This window comes from Aedes albopictus, chromosome 2 (assembly GCF_035046485.1).
Source record: "Aedes albopictus strain Foshan chromosome 2, AalbF5, whole genome shotgun sequence".
In the NCBI taxonomy this organism is placed as follows: Eukaryota; Metazoa; Arthropoda; class Insecta; order Diptera; family Culicidae; genus Aedes; species Aedes albopictus.
Window position 1 is genome coordinate 8,066,319 of NC_085137.1, and position 19,626 is coordinate 8,085,944.

A 19,626-nucleotide genomic window follows, 5' to 3' on the forward strand; every position below is an offset into this window, starting at 1 on the left:
TCCTCCTGGTATTTCTCCTGGCAGGCCCGTGCACAGAAGTGGCGCCATGAGGGTGATGTTTTCCAGGATCCTTCAGAAAATCTTTCAGAGATTCTTTCAGGACCTCAGTTAAATATACTTTAGCATTTCTTCAGGTAAGGACTGTTCAATTTATAGAACGGACAACTTGCTTGTGCGATATCTTTTTTATTTTTCAATAAAATCATTACCAGTTTTTTGCATCACTTTCTATAGCTATTCTCAATTGTAGGAAAAATATAACATTGAGCAAAATGTTCTTTATTGTGTAACTGTAGCGGTTTTCGTAAAACTTCAATAAAAACCCATTTCTCAAAATTCGACATATTTTTCCACATACTAAACATGCATATTTTCATGAAGTTTTTATCGTATTGGAATCTTATACTATTCTACTAAAGGTAAAGCTCAATAGTTGGTTAGTAATAATGCACCAAGCCAGCCTTCAGCTTGATAAAGTGAGTTGCCTTGTTTACAAAGAAATTATTAAACAATATTTATTTAAGTCCTGTGATGCAATAGCATAACGGATTCGGCTAAAAATTTGTCCAGAGTAGAAGAATATTGTTTTCTGAATGATGCTGAAGAAAAAAATACTTTAATTGCATTCTTCATAAAAAAAATTATTCCATAAAGATGGTCATTTTAAAAAATTGCATTCTTTTTGCTCCATTGATGCAAATTTTCGTCTCTAGCGAACCTTGTTATTATTTATTTTCAACAAAGTTGATCCTATGTTATTATACACCTTATTTAATAACAATCGGATGGAATTTTTTTATTTCCAACATCAATGTTATGCAAAATTTGGCTGCATCTAAATAAGAACCTTCAAAGAACGAAACTGTTTTGATTACTGTGCCTGTAATGGCGCACAGTAACCAAACCAGCAATGCTATTAAGAAGCAGTTTTCTGCATTTGAACCCACATCATTCCTACTTTCGACTGGATGCATAAAAAACACAGATTAATCCACCGAGTGGTGATAGTGCCTTTCTCGTCGAATATGTACTCATAAACTTTTCTTCGACGTTAGCCAAAATGTTCCTGAATCCTGAAAACACTTTACACTTGTAACGAACGGGTTACAACTTGATCTTAGAAAGCCAAAAAAAAAACATGAATTATAATCCAAATCGTAATATATCTTCAACTTTTGCATAATTTGAAATTCCCATGATAGCTCATCCTACTATGTGCGAACGATGTCGCTGCTAAACGTCCGGACACGTTCTCAGTATTTTGTCCCACGTTTGGAACCGGTTGGATGAGGTTTCATGGAAGGGGAGTGATCTACAAATTGCACTATTAAAATTTAATACAGGGCTAACCATGATGAAATTGAGACCCACTATTCAATTGTAAAAAAAAAACTAATTTACTTAAACAGAAATTAAATGTTTTGCTAAATGTTAAGAGGGTTATGTATACCCCAAGTAATCGTCTTTTAATTTCTGCCTGAAGATAGCCTACTAACAAAAGTCGCGCCAAGATCACTCCTATTAAAAAAAGCTAGGGTAGCTGTTAATATTTCCAACCGCCAATACAAAAACCAATGCAAACGCTTACCATTTACTCTTAGAAGTCTCTCGGCGTCTATCGTCCGCTAATTTGGCGATCAATCTGGACAAGTCAAAGTTTGGCGTGTCCGAGTTGTCATTCCTTGGATACCTCCTTTCAACTGACGGATTACGGCCGAATCCGGAGAAAGTCCGTCCAATAGTCGAATATGAAAGGCCGTCGACTGTCACAAAACTACGGAGGTTTCTAGGGATGGCAAACTACTACCGTCGCTTTATACCTGACTTTAGCGGGATAGTGGCTCCCTTAACAGAAATGCTCAAAACAAAGTCTAAAGCAATTCGCTGGTCGCAAGAGGCTGAAAACGCATTTACTAATGTGAAAGAACGCCTGATTACAGCTCCTGTCTTGAGCAGTCCGGATTTTGGGAAGGAGTTTATAATTCAAACGGATGCATCGGACGTGGCCGTCGCTGGCATCCTATCTCAAAACCAAAACGGGCAAGAACATATAATATCCTATTTTTCCCACAAATTAACAACTCCGCAGCGAAATTATCACCCTGCTGAAAAGGAAGCCTTAGCGGCGTTACTTTCGATAGAAGCATTTCGTGGTTATGTAGAATGTAGCCATTTTACTCTGATAACCGATTCCTCCGCCTTAACCCACATTTTGACTACTTCCTGGAAGGTGGGATCCCGGTGTAGTCGATGGAGTTTGAATCTGCAGCAACACGACATGACTATCATCCACCGTAAAGGCAAGGAGAATGTAGTGGCGGATGCCCTTTCGCGGAGTGTCGCTGCAATTTCAAACTCCAAAGATTCATCGTGGTACACTTCCCTAAAAGAAAAAGTAGTTGAGAATCCGGACGACTACGTCGATTTCCGAGTCACGGATGGTCAATTGTTTAAATTCGTATCCGCCGGAGAAGCGCTCTACGATCGGCGATACGAATGGAAATTATTTCCCCCTCCCAGTCATTGTCAGAGTATCATAAAGGCGAATCATGACGATGCCATGCACCTTGGCTACGAAAAAACGTTAGCAAGGATTCGCCAAAGGTTTTACTGGCCAAAGATGGCCAAAGAAATTAAGCAACACATTCAAAATTGTGGAACGTGTAAAGAAGTTAAGGGACCCTCGGTACCAATGACTCCACCGATGGGCGATATGAGAATAGCAGAGCATCCCTGGCAAATCATATCTGCAGACTTCGTAGGTCCCCTCCCGCGTAGTAAAAAAGGAAATCAATATATTCTAGTCGTTTCAGACTTATTTAGTAAATGGACGATGCTCGTCCCTACTAAAAGAATTGAAAGTGCGAGTTTGTGCGCGGCGCTAAAGGATGCGTGGTTCTACCGCAATTCTACTCCGGAAATCATGATCACGGATAATGGGTCCTGCTTTCTATCTCGCGAATTTGAAGCCCTGTTGGATAAATTTGGAATACAACATTGGCGAAATTCCCGTTATCATTCGCAGGCAAATCCGGTAGAGAGAGTGAACAGAACAGTGAACGCGGCCATTAGGACTTACGCTCGTAGTGATCAACGTTTATGGGACACGCGCCTAAGCGAGATCGAAGCGATCTTGAACAGCACTATTCACAGCTCTAGCAAGTTTTCCCCGTTTTTTGTTACGCACGGACACGAAATGTTCATTGAAGGGTCCGATCACCGTAGAACCCAAGAAATCAGCCCTTTATCCGTGAATCAATCAGAAGAACAAAAAGCGATTCATTTTGGTGACCTGTACGCCCATGTTAGGTCAAATTTAGCAAAAGCTAACGAAACGTGTCGAAGGCACTATAATCTTCGGCATCGTCGATTTCCAAATGCTTTTACACCCGGTCAATTAGTGTACCGAAAGAACATGCGATTATCTAGCGCCGTAGATAAATACAACGCTAAATATGGCGCTCAATATTTGCCTTGCAAAATAAAATCCAAAATTGGGACATCTTCGTATGATCTCGAGGACTTAGATGGTAAACCCCTAGGGATTTGGCCAGCAGTCCATATTAAGCCGGGTTGAAACTGGATATTTGCTAGGATACCAAAACGGCAGGTCATTGCACTCGCTTGGTTATCGGGATGTCAGATCAAGGTTTTCAGTTTTAGACCCCCAGTCCAGCATCAGAGTAGGATTTGTCGTGAGAAGTAGTTCTGAGGCACTAAGATACGTGCCGTCACAGTTCATCAGAAACCAGAGAAAGAAAAACGTTTGGGCCAGATTATGTCAGGCCAGCAATATTCTAGAATAATAAATTTAGTTGTACGAGGAAATCGAACACGACGAAGGTTCAGCTGTGACTGAAGCCTTGCCGTCGGAGACCTAGCTCACACCGCTTGGTCACACCCGAGCACTCATTCCTAAGAGTGCTCATTTTGGGTACGAGTCTCTCAACAAACCGAGAGAGGTACCACATTATTCGTATGCATACTAGAGAATACGTAAGGGAACCCGATCGTTAAAAATGTTCCGGACGCGGGACGAAATTTAATAGCGTAGGTTTCAAACTGTAGTTGATAGGTCGACCGAAGTAGGTAAGAATCCCCTCCGTATCGTCACTAAACCATACGTGTGGATATCTAAAAATAGGGTAGTGTGTGCAGAATGAATGTCATAAGATTGAAAGAGATGTGTATAGAGGCCTCAAGAGATGTATGAATGAAATGGAATGAGTGTACGAATAGTGTTTAGAATAGTTTTATTTAGAAATATTGCAGATATGAAGCAGGTATGAACGCAGATTTTGCTTGATGTTTGCAGTCCGACTCCCAAAGACGATGTTATCCGTATAATTTGGATCTCTTTGGAAAGGCAGGGGCCTGAAGTTGGAGGGGGGGCAAAGCTTGCCCCAACAAAAGGTTCTGTTTAGTATTTTATATAAATTCCTCTATTCACCAGATTCCGCTGAACTTTGTTAGTTGAAGCAAAGGGCCTTTGAAGTATGGGCAAGATTGCTTAGATAAATGTATTTGACAAAAAAAAAACAACGTACGTTATTTTTTTTTCTCCTATCCCGGGGAGTATTGTAACGAACGGGTTACAACTTGATCTTAGAAAGCCAAAAAAAAAACATGAATTATAATCCAAATCGTAATATATCTTCAACTTTTGCATAATTTGAAATTCCCATGATAGCTCATCCTACTATGTGCGAACGATGTCGCTGCTAAACGTCCGGACACGTTCTCAGTATTTTGTCCCACGTTTGGAACCGGTTGGATGAGGTTTCATGGAAGGGGAGTGATCTACAAATTGCACTATTAAAATTTAATACAGGGCTAACCATGATGAAATTGAGACCCACTATTCAATTGTAAAAAAAAACTAATTTACTTAAACAGAAATTAAATGTTTTGCTAAATGTTAAGAGGGTTATGTATACCCCAAGTAATCGTCTTTTAATTTCTGCCTGAAGATAGCCTACTAACAAAAGTCGCGCCAAGATCACTCCTATTAAAAAAAGCTAGGGTAGCTGTTAATATTTCCAACCGCCAATACAAAAACCAATGCAAACGCTTACCATTTACGACTGCTGAATCGACATATCGGCTGTGAAAATTTGGCATCTACAAACCTGGCGTTAACACCGGATGGAGCTACCGTATGAGTGGGGGAGAGAGTTTCCAAAATTAAGGTAGTGGGAGAGTCACGATTATAAAAGCGATGGACCACCTGAGGATCGCTCTCTGTTCCGATAAGGAAATACACCAGTAAGTCCGGCTCCGCGATTTTAACTCGAGTTGTGTGATTGAAGAATCTTCGAAGCTACATCGGGCGTGCAAATAGTGCTAACATTTGGAATATTGCAAGTTCCTTAGTAAGTGGAGGTGAAAGTTGTGATGAGTGGTGTCCTTTTGGATTATAGTGCGGCAGTTCTGATCGGATACCTCTGGGAACGCTAGAGATCAGACTGCGTGACACGTGCCCGATTAAAGTTAACCTTTCCCTCCGGTAAAACCCACTCTAGTGCACTATAGACCCCAAATCTGGTGTGAATCGAGTTATTAAGACTATCCGTCAACATATGGTCTCGCGAGTCGTGAAAGTTTCAAGACTGGCCGTCAATATCCAGTCTCGGGTACAGTGTACCGGTTAAGTGAGAAGCCCAGTGAACGTAGTCTGAGCCAACGTCCAAGGAAGACGCTACTTGGACGCCCTGAGGCCAGGAACGCCACGAGCGTCGTGGCAACCCCATTGAAGCACGTGCTCCGAGCGTGCTCGACGAACCACGACCCTAGACGATCGTCATCTAACACCCTTACACCGAGATCGGCGTATCTCGCTCGGCGATCCCACTACCCAGTCGTATCATCCAAAGAGCGACCGGCTAGTCGCTGACCCAGGTATGTGAGTGACCCCTAACCGCTCTGCAACATTGTGAGCTCTCCCCCGATCGTACGATCGACAGTCCGGGTGGAGCCTTCGACCTCGACGGCGCCCAACCGACCGACGGCCGCACCTCCTCAAAGCTAGCCAACGAATCTAACGCATGTGTACTAGAACGAATCTTAATATGAACTCTAAAACCCACCCCAATGAATTAGTTAATACAATGTGTGCACCTAATGACAGTGATTTTATTTATTAGCGCCAAACGAGAGCACCTCAACTTCTGTAAGACTTTCTACGATCGGGTAAGTGTCCATTTATATGTTCTTCCCTTTGGTTCGCCCTGAGATCTAACTGAGCTAGTCATTGTTAAGGCGGAAAACCGCGAATACGAAATTAGGATTTTCAAAGAGATAATACGATCGAATGTTTCACACTAGCAACAATTTTAACAAAGCCATCATCGATTTTTGAAACTTTGATGATACATATTCCGATGTTATGTTCAACAACAAAACAGAGCAGAAAAAGATCAGACCTCTCAGTTGACTGCTTGACCACCTTAACCCTAGTCGTATATTGGGGTCATTGTGACCCCATTCCATCCACTACGGCAGCGGGGTGAGCGTCAGCTAATGCTTGAAGAAGGTTAAATTTATTCACAATCACAGATCACTTTGTGATCTTCGCCAATGTTTATTTCAGCACACTTTAGGCTATATTTTATTATCATTGGTAACACGATTCATGTAAAATTTGACCTTCCTACGAGGAAAATGCAGAAAATGTAGATTTTCAATTCAAATTTTAGTCGCAATGAGAAGAGTGAGGGCTCAACCATCCGCACCCAAATTGTGAGCAGTAATTTTAGAAGCATAAGGAGATTGGAGATTGAAAAACTGTATAAGGATGATGCGATTAAATTATATGTTTATATAAAACGTTGATCCATCCTACTATACATTTACACCGCAGGAATCTGAAATGGTGTGATTTGAAGAGATCGCTTTGGTCACGATTTCATTCTCTCGCATATATGAAGACTTTGACCATTTCTTCATTTATAATCTTACCCAACGTTTACATGCTATCAAAAAAGCCACAATTTGATTTATCGCTTTGACATTTATTTTGTTAACCTTTATAATTCCGCTACATATTTGATGTGCAGCTTGCATGGGTTTGGTTAAATTTTACGTTTGACTACTTCCGGCGGGACACCAGGAACTGATTCCGGTTGTCTCAAATATGGTCTTAGACTATGTTTTTGTCAACTGTTCATCACGTGACCTGAAAAGCCGAAAATTAATGTGATTTGAGGCTATTTTTTGCTAACCGTTCGGCAAATTTTTGAAAATGCCGCGATTTTATGTATCGCATGCATGGTTTTGGTTCACTTCTATCAAATCACACCCGCAACCGATTCCGAACTACTGTGGCCTGAGACTATTTTCTTGTTGACCGTTCATCAGATTATCAAAAACGCCGCTATGGTTTAGTTCCTTTCTATATTTTACCACTTCCGACGCGTTACTCGTCTTGTCACCAGTTCTGGAACACTACCGGTTCTCCCAAATATGGTCTGAGATTATTTGTTGGTTAACCGTTTATCTTGTTACTGAAAAAGTCATCGATATGTCGCATGTATTGGTTCTCTTTTACATTTGATCATTTCTGGCGGGACACTCGTAATCAGTTCCGTAACACACTGATAGGGCTTGCGTCTATTTTCTTGCAACTGTTCATCATGTTACCTAAAAAGCCGTGATTTGAAGTATCGCATGCATGGGTTTGGTGTCACTTCCGGCCCGGAACCGGTTGCGAAACACTACCGATAGTCTCTTAAATAGTCTGAGCCTATTTGCTTGCTAAAGTTAATGAAGTTATCAAAAAGGCCATGGTTTTGGTTCAATTTTATATTTAGCCGCTTTCGGAGGGAGAGACGAACCAGCCAAGGGCTGAAAATCTCTCAAATAAAGATAAATCAATCAATCAATCAATCAGCTTTCGGAGGGAACTAGTTTCGGCACTACTGACAGTCCATAATGTGGTCTTAGCCTACTTCCTCAATAACCGGTCATCAAGTTGTCGAAAAAGCCGTGATTTGATTATTCAAACCATATAAGTGTCATGAAGCCGCAAAATTTTGAAACGTCATTTTAGATTTTCCGGTCATCATTTTATGACTCCGGATATCTACCCTAACTAAACTAACCGCCATCTTGAACATTGAGACACCATCTTGGATATTCTGGTATTCATGTTTGGACTCTGCACCTAAAATTACATAAAATAGTCGCCGTATTGAATTTTGGCATGTCGTTTATGATTTTCTGGTTACCAGTTATGGACGAAGACCGGCATTCTTCCCCATTCAAACTATTGTCATATTGCAGACCTTGTGAAACAGCGCACAGCTTGGGTTTTCTGATTATAAATTTTGAATTCTGGACATATTTTCATACAAAATATGCCTATAATGCAAGAAATAAAAATCCTATAAAATAGGCACTAACTTGAAACTGGGCCATTGTCTTGGATACTCTGGTGGACTCCAAACATATTTCCCATACCAAATACACTTATTTTACATAGTTTTAGAGCTCAAAATTCCTTAAAACAGCCACCATCTTCTGTTGACGCGATCAAATTCTTATTTTTCCATTCAACGTTGACCAATCCTGCTATAACTTTACACCTTAGGAATCTGAAATTGTTCATACCTAATGTTTATCAGGCCATTAAACAAAGCCACGATTTAATTTTTCACATGAACGTTGGTTCTGCCACACAACAGCTAGTCTCTAATGTGATTTAAGGCTATTTTCTTGCTAACCGTTCATTAGATTATCAAAAAATCTGTGATCTGATGTGTCGTATGTATGGGTTTGGTTCATTTCTATATTTGGTAATTTCCGGTGGGATAGCCGGATCTGATTCCATGAGTCACGGACCATGACACTACCGGTTGTCCCAATTATGGTCAGAGAATATTTTATTGCTATTTATTCACCTTTACCTAATCACCGCGATTTGATATATCGCATGAATGGGTTTGCTTCACTTTTACTTCTAACCACTTTCGAAGCCACAGCTGAACCCGCAACACTACCGGGAATCTAATGTGGTGTGACCCTATTTTTCCATCAGGTTGTCGATAAGTCGTGATCAGTCTTGTTAGAGATCACAGTCATTTGAACCTTTTCGTCGATATTCGGCCTCCTTTGTCTCCGACATTCGCAACACAAGCAATCAAACTACCGTTCGAAACAAAAAAAGCAAACTTCACCACGATTGCGGCTTCGGGAGACGGTTCGGCTTTTGTTATTCCTGTCTTCTTCCATAATAAGAGCTATGTTGCCCATCTGTGTGTCGTATTCAATGCAACATGCAATAATAAACTAATATTAACAATCATAATCGGAATTGGCTGAAAATCTATGCGTAAAGCTAGAATTAGACACATGTCATCGTGTCAGATGACTTTGATTTGACCCTTTCTTATGTTTCTTGATCTTCGTTTTACTGCTCGTGTTGTGTGTAGGTAAGAGGTAACGATAGCGCACGAATGTAACAAAGCCGACTGACACCCGACTGCGGCAACGAAATGAAGGTAGTAAAAAGTGTCGAATGTTTACAAGACTGGTCGTGATTTGATGTACCGCATCCATGGGTTTGGTTAAATTTTACATTTTACTACCCGGATCTGATTCCGGGTAACTACCGGCTGAACCAAATATAGTCTAACATTATTGTCTTGTTATCTGCTCATCGGTCAACCAAAAACGCTGCAAATTGAAGGTGTCACTTGCAGGGTTTGACAATTTCGACGGGCTCTCGGAACCAATTCCGGAACACTACCAGTTGTCTTTAGTGTGACGTAAGGCTATTTTCTAGCTAACTGTTCATCAGGTTATCGCAAAAGCCACGATTTGATGTGTCACATGCCTGGATTTGGTTTACTTTTACATTTGGCCTCTTCCGGCCACTCAAAACCGATTCCGAAACACTTGCTGGCCGTTCATTAGGTAATCTAAAAAGCCGCTATTTGATGTGACGCATGTACGGGTTTGTTTCTCTTTCAGATTTAATCACTTCGGCGGGAACCCCGGAACGGTCATCGAAAATGCCGTGGTTTGATGTGTCGCATGCATGGGTTTGGCTCAATTGTATTTTTGACCATTTCCAGTGGAACGCCTAGAACCGGTTCCGGAACACTACCGGTTCAGATATGGTCTGAGATGATTTTCCTGCTAATTGTCCATCAGGTCGTCGAAAATGCCGTGGTTTGATGTGTCGCTTGCATGGGTTTGGTACAATTGTATATTTGGCCACTTCCAGCGGGACGCCCAGAACCGGTTCGGGAACACTACCGGTTCAGATATGGTCTGAGACTATTTTCCTGCTTACCGCTCATCAGGTTATCGAAATTGCCGTGGTTTGATGTGTCTCATGCATGGGTTTGGTTCACTTTGATATTTGCCACTTCCGGCGGGACACCCGGAACCGGCCTTCTATCGAAAAGTTATTTTTGGAGTGAACATATAGCCTTTCCAGTACACTTAGTGTACGAGAAAGGCAAAAATGTTTATTGAATATTTTCATGTCCTTTTTGCTTTACAATTGAATTTTAATCAAAAAATCGAATCCCACTTGAGACTTTAATATTTCAACAACTATTTTTTCAATTGAGTTAAAACTTCACCAGAATGTTTATTACTCATGCTGCTGCAGCATGGCACATACTTATCTGATATTAAAAACGATAAACCATATGTGAACAGTAATTTTATATATATTTTCAATTTTCAGGAATCGTAAAATCCACCTCATTTAACACCTGGCCGATTTTCTATGAATTAAAACTATTTTTATTCGATTCAAAAATCATTACTATAATGAAAAATGATGTACTGATCAACGATGAAAGGGTGGTCAAATTTGAACTACGCGTCTTCTTTTTATAGCCTTGTAAAGTTGTCCGTTTTATAAATTGAACAGTCCTTATTTTATAAGATTTTTTTTAAATTCCTCCTGTAAGATCTCTTTAGAGAACACTTCAGGAATTTTCCGAACTGAAATCTTTCGAGAAATGTCTCAAAAAATAATTTTATGAATCCCACTAGAAGTGTCTTCAGGAGTGTAACTTGGTATTTCATTAAGAAGTCCTCGAGAAATTTTTCCGCTGGCAGAAAGTCTAAAACTCCTTCAAGAGTTTCCTCTGAAATTTCTAGAAAAACTCTGTCAGATGTGTTTAAATATTCTATCAGAAATTTCTCCAAAAAATACTTCATAAACTTCTACAAAAATCCCTCCAAAAATTCCAGAGGAAAATCTTCTCAGAATTACTCTGGAGCTACAGGGTGCGGCAGGAAAAAATGCGAAAAGTTCAAGGCACTATTACACGCTAAATATTGGATATATATGACTATTTTTTCATGACAGTGTATCAGTCAATGTCTATATTCTAGCACTGAAAAATAAAAGTGAACACATTTGATGTTTAACATGTGATAATGTAGGCCTAATTAGCGGATATCAATAAACTGCGCGCCCAATGGTCATTAAACAAAGTGACTATAACAGTAACAAAATTAGCTCAAATTCGATGAACAACCAGACCAAACTGATCCAGAGCCATGTAGTTTCACATAGCTGATGAAAAAAGTACATATATTTGATGATATTGTAGAGAAAATCAAAAATTTTGTTTTATCAGATGCGAAATTTAGCGACCTGTGCGATTTTCTGCGGTTTGAAAATTCTGGTTGTCTTCATCTTCAGACACCGCCCTGTAAAGCTTAGTGACCAAAATGGGAAATTTTTTAATTAACTTTTCAGAAAACTAGCCTATTATAGATCATGGAACGTTGAAACATAGATTGGTTAATGTCAAATGGACGAAAATGAGGTTTGAAGTTGAAAAACACTTTCGCATTTTTTCCTGCCGCATACTGTATCCCCAGAAGTGTCTTCAGACATCCTGTAGGGACTCTTCAAGAAAGTCTTCAATGGGTTTTCCGATATTTCTTTAAGGATTAATTTAAGCATTCTTCTAGGGATTGTAACTGAAATTTTTGAAGGTATTCTGGCAGATTTTTTTCATTGATACTCCAAGTATTTGCCAGGAAAAAAAGTGAACAGACCTGTGAGAGTTTTCACAAAAAAATTGCAGAAGTTTATCTTGAGATTCCGTAGCAAATCCTTTAAAGACATACTTCCAAATAGTTTTGCAGGGATTTCATCTGGAGTTCTTACAAAAAAGTTTGCACTAAATTCTCCGATGATTCTCTCGGGATGATTACATAAGTTTTGCCACGGATTTCTCCTGCAATTTTTTCTCAGATTTTTGCAGAAATCCCAATAAGTATTGTTTTTTTTATTTATATTATTCTCCAGAGATATTTCCAAGAATTTCTCCTTCCAAATCCTTAAATTTCTACATAAAAAGATTTACAAGTTTTCAAGATATTTATTGAGAGTTTTTCAGTGGTTTCTCAGGAGTTCCTTTAGATTGCTACATAAATTCCTCCTGTCATTTGTTCCAGAAATTTCACAGTAATTTATTTCAGAAACCCATCCAGACATACTTTGGCAACTCTTCGCGGGGTTTTCTTAGAAATCGGCCAGGAATTATTCATTGACCTAAAGGATTGCGAGGAATTGATTTTTCCTTTCCTTGTTTTATAAAGGAGTTAGTCAAAGTCTACGCTCCATACAAATTTCAAAACTTTTGAATGGACGAAAGTCTACGAGGGGGGTTGGGTCTAAGATGGCCTTAATTTGGTCTTTGTGGTTTATAAGCTTGGTTTGGATTTGCATTGCATTGGAATGACTTAAAAATGACTTTGGAGAGGTTCAAGATTGGATTTCAATTGAGCTTGTTATAGCTAGATTGGCTAACCATTGGCATCAGATTGGCTTTGGATCGACTTTTAGTTGATTTTGGATTGACTTAGAATTATTTTGGGATTTGTTGGAGAACTGAAACATTGAACTGATATGTGTTAGGCTATTAAGATGTTTTTATTATTAGCTGAACGACTCATTTTTTTCATTAACTACAGAATTATAAATAAAAATTTGATTGTCCTGCGTTGTGTTTGTTTAATGTAGAGCTCACATTTCATGTTCTAATATTTTCTAATTGTTTATTACACATCTCTTTTTTCCACGATTCAAATCCTCGATGATGAAGCACAATCCTCTCCGGTACGGATCCGTAGCAAATCTCAACTTACACCAACTCTCGGCATCTTCTGTAGCCGCCCAAAAAACCTCACACGATTTTGCCCGGAAGCAAAGTAAAGCCATTTGACACCGAAAGATTACATGCAAGCATCCTCGCCTCGGTCGTACTGCACTGCTTCCTCCAGTAAAGCCCCGTAATACCTTCGTCGTCGTCGTGATCTGCGCTTTTCCAACCCAAACTCGTTTTCTTCCACCGTTTGTTGGGTTGCATTCGCTTTTCCTCGGTGTGCACGGATGACGACGACAACGACGGTGGTGCCAACTTGCAAGCTGGAAGCGCTGATTTTGTTGCAGTTCTTTAGTTTTTCCTTCTTGGTAAAGCAAGGGTAACAGGGTTTACTTTGGTTCTTCAATCTCGTTTTCTCAAAATTCTTTACTGTCGTATTTTTTGAGAAACTGTGATTTCTGGATTCTTAATTTATTTTCCAACATGGGAAATGTTCTGCAACCCTACCCGTGCTCAGCTGATGCGGGAAGTAAATTTGATTGCTCTCTTATGTCAGCAATGTGCTTCACTGCCAGCAGTTGCCAGGTTCCATGGAAACGGAACTGAATGAGACACACAGTAAAGTAAGAGGTGATATCTTCCGGGAACAAAGAATATTTGGAATTTCGTTCCACGGTTGGTGCAAAGCTAGGTGTATGTTTGGTATATGCAGTTTCTTGTCGTACATATCACGCCATGTCACTGAATCGACTGACAGGTTTATGAGGAATAAGACTGAAACAGATGTAGTTTGCTGGCAATGTACCAGGAATTGTCTAAGCATGTTATCATATTCAGAAACGTTATCATTTTTTTGTGCATCAAAAGATACACCACTACTAGGAAAGAAACATTGAAGATCAAGGTTATCAAGAGACGCACCTTATCATAATATGAGATTCAATTGTTAAATACTCAGAAGCTTCATCTCTACACCAGCTGATTCGACACCCTGCGGCTATATTGAGCAAATTGGGCTGATTATGATATCCGGTCAGACTCATATACATCTTGTAGCCACAAGTCGTTTCGGTATAATCCCTAAATTTGGCGCCCTATTTGACGCAGGTATTCAGTGTCATTTCGCCAGCTCAACAATGAAGTCCCCATCCATCATCGGTAAGACAAGTTTGGGTGTAACGCAAATATTCTATTCATGACTAAACCATTGTCCAGTATCCATCCTATCAATCGTGTGTAGCTGCGTGCTGGGTCAAACCACAAACTATTGCGATCCAGCACTGTGTCCGTCGAGTGGACCTCACATCGCTTGCAATGGTTTGAGCAGCCCAGGTCCAGCATGTGGTTCGGGAGCGTTCGAGATCAAATTGGATAGCCAGAGACAGACTCTGATTACCAATCTGCATAATCGACTGCGCAGCCGAATTGCCATGGGACATCAAAACTACTCGATGAATGAGTTCTATCCACCGGCGGCAAGGATGGCCACTTTGGTATGTTGGAAGTTCGTGCTAGAACAGTCTGAATATATGCTTCCGTTTCAGGTATGGGATCGTGAGCTGGCTTATATCGCGGCAGCAAATGCAAGACGTTGTTTATATGAGCATGACCGATGCCGCAATACAAGGATAATGAGGAACGTTGGACAAAACATTGGAATCAAGATGCATCGCAGAGAAGACGACGTCTCCGATGAGATATTGATTCAAGAGTTCATCCATTCCTGGTTCGCTGAATATGTCAATTCCAATCCGTCGCATATTGCTAGTTATCCGACCAGTTGGACTGGGTATGAATATCTATGCATTAGTCAAGCCACATTGGTTACTAAAAATTTTCCTTTCAAGTCGGACTATTCGACACTTCACCCAGATGGTTTCGGATCGTTCCAGCAGAATTGGATGCGCCATGACGAGCTACGGCAAATCGCCCTGGAGCAACAAGCTGTTGGTGTGCAACTACGGTCTAACGAATATCATCAAGCAGCCTGTCTATCTTGAAGGACCAACCGGATCGCTGTGTCTACTGGGGTATAATCCGGATTTTCCCGCACTATGTCGTACTTTGAAAGTTGTTATAAATTATCCATGAATAGATAACTTTGAACAACTAAGAATGCCCGGTTTTTTTCTGGGAACTGAGTGCTTCTGACTGGACTATTTTTTGGTTTAGGGACCGCAAGTAACACACTTGTCACCGAAAAGTCACGGCAGCGCAGGTTTTTGTTGCGCAGAAGTCACTATAACTTGCTTGCAACAAATAAATACAAACTTGTTAAAAGTAAGTCACAGTGACTTCTGCGCAACAAAAACCTGCGCCGCCGTGACTCTTCTGTGACAAGTGTGTTACTTGGGACCTTATCTGGTAACGCAGTCTGTTAAAGGCCCTATTCCTTAGCTGCAGTACGCCTTTATGCATCACGAGGAACCTCATTGTCACATATCATAAGTGGAACAAAATACATATATTCCTCTACATACAACCTCAAACATTTTCCCCATAATTACTACATTAATCTTAACATAGCTAGGTCTGCATCTGTCTCAACCCGGAATCATGTATTTCGTCTGGGTTCAGTTTATTGTCACGCCGATCCTCACTGTCAACCTCTTCAGAGAAGGAAATGCTTCCTCCACTGCCCTACGATCGATACGGATGAGATAAATCTATACTAACATTTGAAAAGGGCGTAAAAGCCATTACGAATTTCTGCTTCTCCAGTTCCTCTTAACCTTCTTCGTGCATTAGCTTGCGCGCACCTCGCTGACCTAGTGCACGTTTAGGGGTCCTAATTACCCTAATGCACGAAGAGGGTTAAGCGTAGTTTTAAATTTAAGAATAAGTTACTGTGATTCCGGGAACATTGGCCACCGGGAATCTGCTACACAGGGTACTATGTCGGACATGTAGGATATCATTGTATTTTGCTAGCGGTTCTGGAATATCTAGCGTTCTAGACCATTTAGAAAATATCCTTCTTTGACAAAGTTTTTCAGAAGAGCATTCACATAGAAAACAATTTCAATATTCCCTCACTACATGGCTCTACTGTTGTATTCTGCTACCAATTTGGTCTAGGCCTTTCAAATCTCACGTTGTAGACCACTGCGGGCCGATTTCTCCACCCTGGCTTAAGCGTTAAACCAGGTTTAACTATATGGGTAAGCCTGGCTTACCGGTTAAGCCGAGGTAAAGAAATCGGCCCTTAGGGCCGATTTCTTCACCTCGGCTTAACTGGTAAGCCAGGCTTACCCATATAGTTAAACCTGGTTTAACGCTTAAGCCAGGGTGAAGAAATCGCCCCTTAGTAGGTTTTCAGCACTTTTTTCAGCAAAGTTGCTCAGAAGAATAAAGCTTTCATTTTGCAAACAATTAAGATGGAAATGCGCTCACTACATGGTGCTAATGTTGCAATGAGCTTCCAGGTTTGTCTAAGCCGAGTACAACTGATCAATTGAAAAGACTGTCTTTGGCAGAGTGGCTCGGAAGAATAAAAGCATTAACATGAAAAATAATCAATTTGAAATTCGCCCACCACGTGCCACTAGTATTCCTAGGAGCTAACTGTATGATTTAGTGTTCAGAACCATTTCGAACGATACTGTTCTCAGCAATATTTTTTTTGAAGAACTCTTTCGATCTCTTCAATTTAGGTCGAAATTTGCTCACTACTTGGCGTTAGTGTACTTATGAAATGTCAATTTTATATAATCGTCGCATATTTCGCGTTCTCAACTTGTACTCGGGATACGATAGTACTTCAATAAGTGCAAATCGCTCGCGAAATAAACATCAAGTTGTCCTTGATTTATCGCTTCAAATCATCAAAATTGGTGATCCCATCGGAGTTTACCTCGACACGTACCTCTGTGAAGTGAAGTTCTGGTGAATTAAGTTGGAAAAGCGACAAATTTAGTGCTATACTGACTGTGAAAATATCACGCGGTTCGACTTTGTTTATGGTCTTACCCATACACACATCGTCACGACAGTGATAACAAAAAGCGCTGACCCGATCGGTCGGTTGTTCCAAAACGGAAACATCATCGGTAGTGCAATTCGTTTTTATTTTCACTTCGAACACCGAAATTAACATCTGAGCAGTGAGTTACAACCCGGACTAATGTCCGGTAGCTCTTCTGGCCCCTACGGGGGCCCAGCAGGGCTACAGCTCAGACGGAATAAACCTGAATGGATGCTGGGTCCAAACGACTTGGGCCAAGTGATGGTGCTAGTTCTTCGACGGAAAACTGACAATACGGATTCCAACAATCAATCGAACAACGATGCTCCGCTGCCGGACACATTCATTGTAGGAACCTCCATCGAACTGGTTATTGGCACAAAGGAAGCTAGGGCACTAAATGCATCTCGCGAAGGGCGTGGGTCGCGGTACCTACTACGCGCGAGTTCAACCAACGTCATCGATAAGCTCACCAAAATGACTGAATTGACAGACGGCACAAAAATCGAGATTGTTCCCCATCCGACACTCAATACAGTGCAAGGAATTGTGTACGATGCTGATTCCGTGAACAAGGATGAAAAATCGATCCAGGAACATTTGGAGTCTCAAGGGGTCCAAGCCGTGCGGCGAATCAAAAAACGAGTAAATGGTACATTGAAAAACACTCCGCTACTTGTGCTTTCGTTTTGTGGTACAATACTTCCAGAGCATGTGTATTTTGGTCTCATGCGTGTCGAAGTGCGTGTATACTACCCTTCTCCATTGCTCTGCTTTAATTGTGCTGCCTATGGTCACTCAAAAAAGATCTGTGAAAAAACCACAATCTGTTTACGATGCTCAACTTCACATGACATACCTGAAGGAGAGCAGTGTAAAAATGGAGCTAATTGTCTCTACTGCAATGCTGATCACCAAGTCACGTCACGCGACTGCCCAAAGTTCAAAGAAGAAGAGAAAATCATTCGCCTGAAAACTGATCAAGGAATCACTTTTGCTGAAGCTAGACGTCTATGTGCTGAAGAATCTAAACGACAGACCTACGCTGGAGTTATCCGAGACCAAATGCAGCAAGAACTGGCCGCAAAGGACCTAGTCATAGCTGCCCTGCAAAAACAAGTTGCCTTGCTGACCAAAGAACTGGCAAGCTTGAAGGACATGCTAAAACCAAGTAGTGAAAGCCACCCAGCAGCATCACAAGACCCACGGCCCTCAACATCCACTCAGAAAACAGTACAACAAACGACCCGATCCGCTTCGCAAACCGAACGACAATCGCGGAAAGATCAATCATCTCCCACAGTCCGTCGGCGAGAGAACCAGAAGAGCAACAAATCTGGTTACGGCATTGTGACGCGCAGTAAAAGTGGAAAAAGGCCCATGGAAACATCGCCCACCGAAGCGTTCCATAACCCAGGGAAACGTAGTTCTGCACACCCCGGAACAGCCAATTCACCCGCCACCATCAATATCAACAATGGCTAAGGAACGTGATAAAGATATACACACGATCTTTGATGATGACTACCCTGCAACGGAAAAGGACACCCCAACGGAAAAACGAACTGTACACTTTCGCAATAACCGCATCCTTCCTGCTCTTTCATCTGAAGAATACGACAGAATCCACAATCTCAACACTAAACCATCAACGAGCAGAACCTTCTTCACTGCTCAACTCGATTCGCCAAGCGCGAGGCCTACCACGTCGACCCTGACCAGGGATGTTCCGGAGCAATCCGACGAGCCTCTGGCGGCAGTCGACGTGGTTCGCCCGTTCTCCCGGGCAAGTATTTATGAATATCTCGTATCCACAAAACGGTCCAAATTCGTATCTCCTCTCACCAACCCAGATCCTGAAACTACAAACAGACAAAAAAGTGACGTCAGCATAACGACTACCGGCAAACCTCGACGAGGGGAGGGAGAGTGTGTAGTAACCTCTCCCCTCCCAATTTGGGAAGTGGATGTCTGGGGGGCATGTGATGGGGCCTGTCACGAGTGCCTTGCATCGCGTATACCCTCCCGGAATCCAGTTGAGACGAGTCTCACCACCGCACTACATCAGCACAACACCACTGCCGCATTATTTGGAAAGACATATTTCACGCAAACTGATTCGCCAAGCGCGAGGCTCACCACGTCGACCCTGACCAGGGATGTTCCAGAGCAATCTGACGAGCCTCTGGCGGCAGTCGACGTGGTTTGCCCACCACCCCGGGCAAGTATCTTATCAAATTCCGAACCTGAAAAACAGTTCAAACTCGTTTCTCCTCCCATCAACCTAGACTTCAATAAAACCAGCAAACCGATGGGAAACAGCTACATAATGCAAACCGGCGTACTCCAACGAGGGGAAGGTGAACTTGTAGTTACCTCCCCCCTTCCAATCCGTGAAATGGTTGCCAGCCACGAATGCCACTCATCTCGTGTATGCCTCTCGCATCCAGTCAAAAGTTCCCGTAAAACAAGATCCTTTATGCAGTTTGATTCGCCAAGCGCGAGGCCTACCACGTCGACCCTGACCAGGGATGTCCCGGAGCAATCCGACGAGCCTCTGGCGGCAGTCGACGTGGTTTG

The 19,626-nt window shown here is 41.5% G+C and overlaps 1 protein-coding gene across 1 annotated transcript; it reads left to right on the forward strand.

The window, feature by feature from the left end:
• Positions 1–14,218: 14,218 nt before the first annotated feature.
• On the forward strand, positions 14,219–15,173 carry LOC109429852 (antigen 5 like allergen Cul n 1). The gene is made up of 4 exons (XM_019705840.3): positions 14,219–14,240; positions 14,298–14,575; positions 14,627–14,871; positions 14,930–15,173. The coding sequence occupies exons 1-4, from the start codon at positions 14,219–14,221 to the stop codon at positions 15,171–15,173; spliced, it is 789 nt and encodes a 262-aa protein (XP_019561385.3).
• The last annotated feature ends 4,453 nt before the right edge of the window (positions 15,174–19,626 follow it).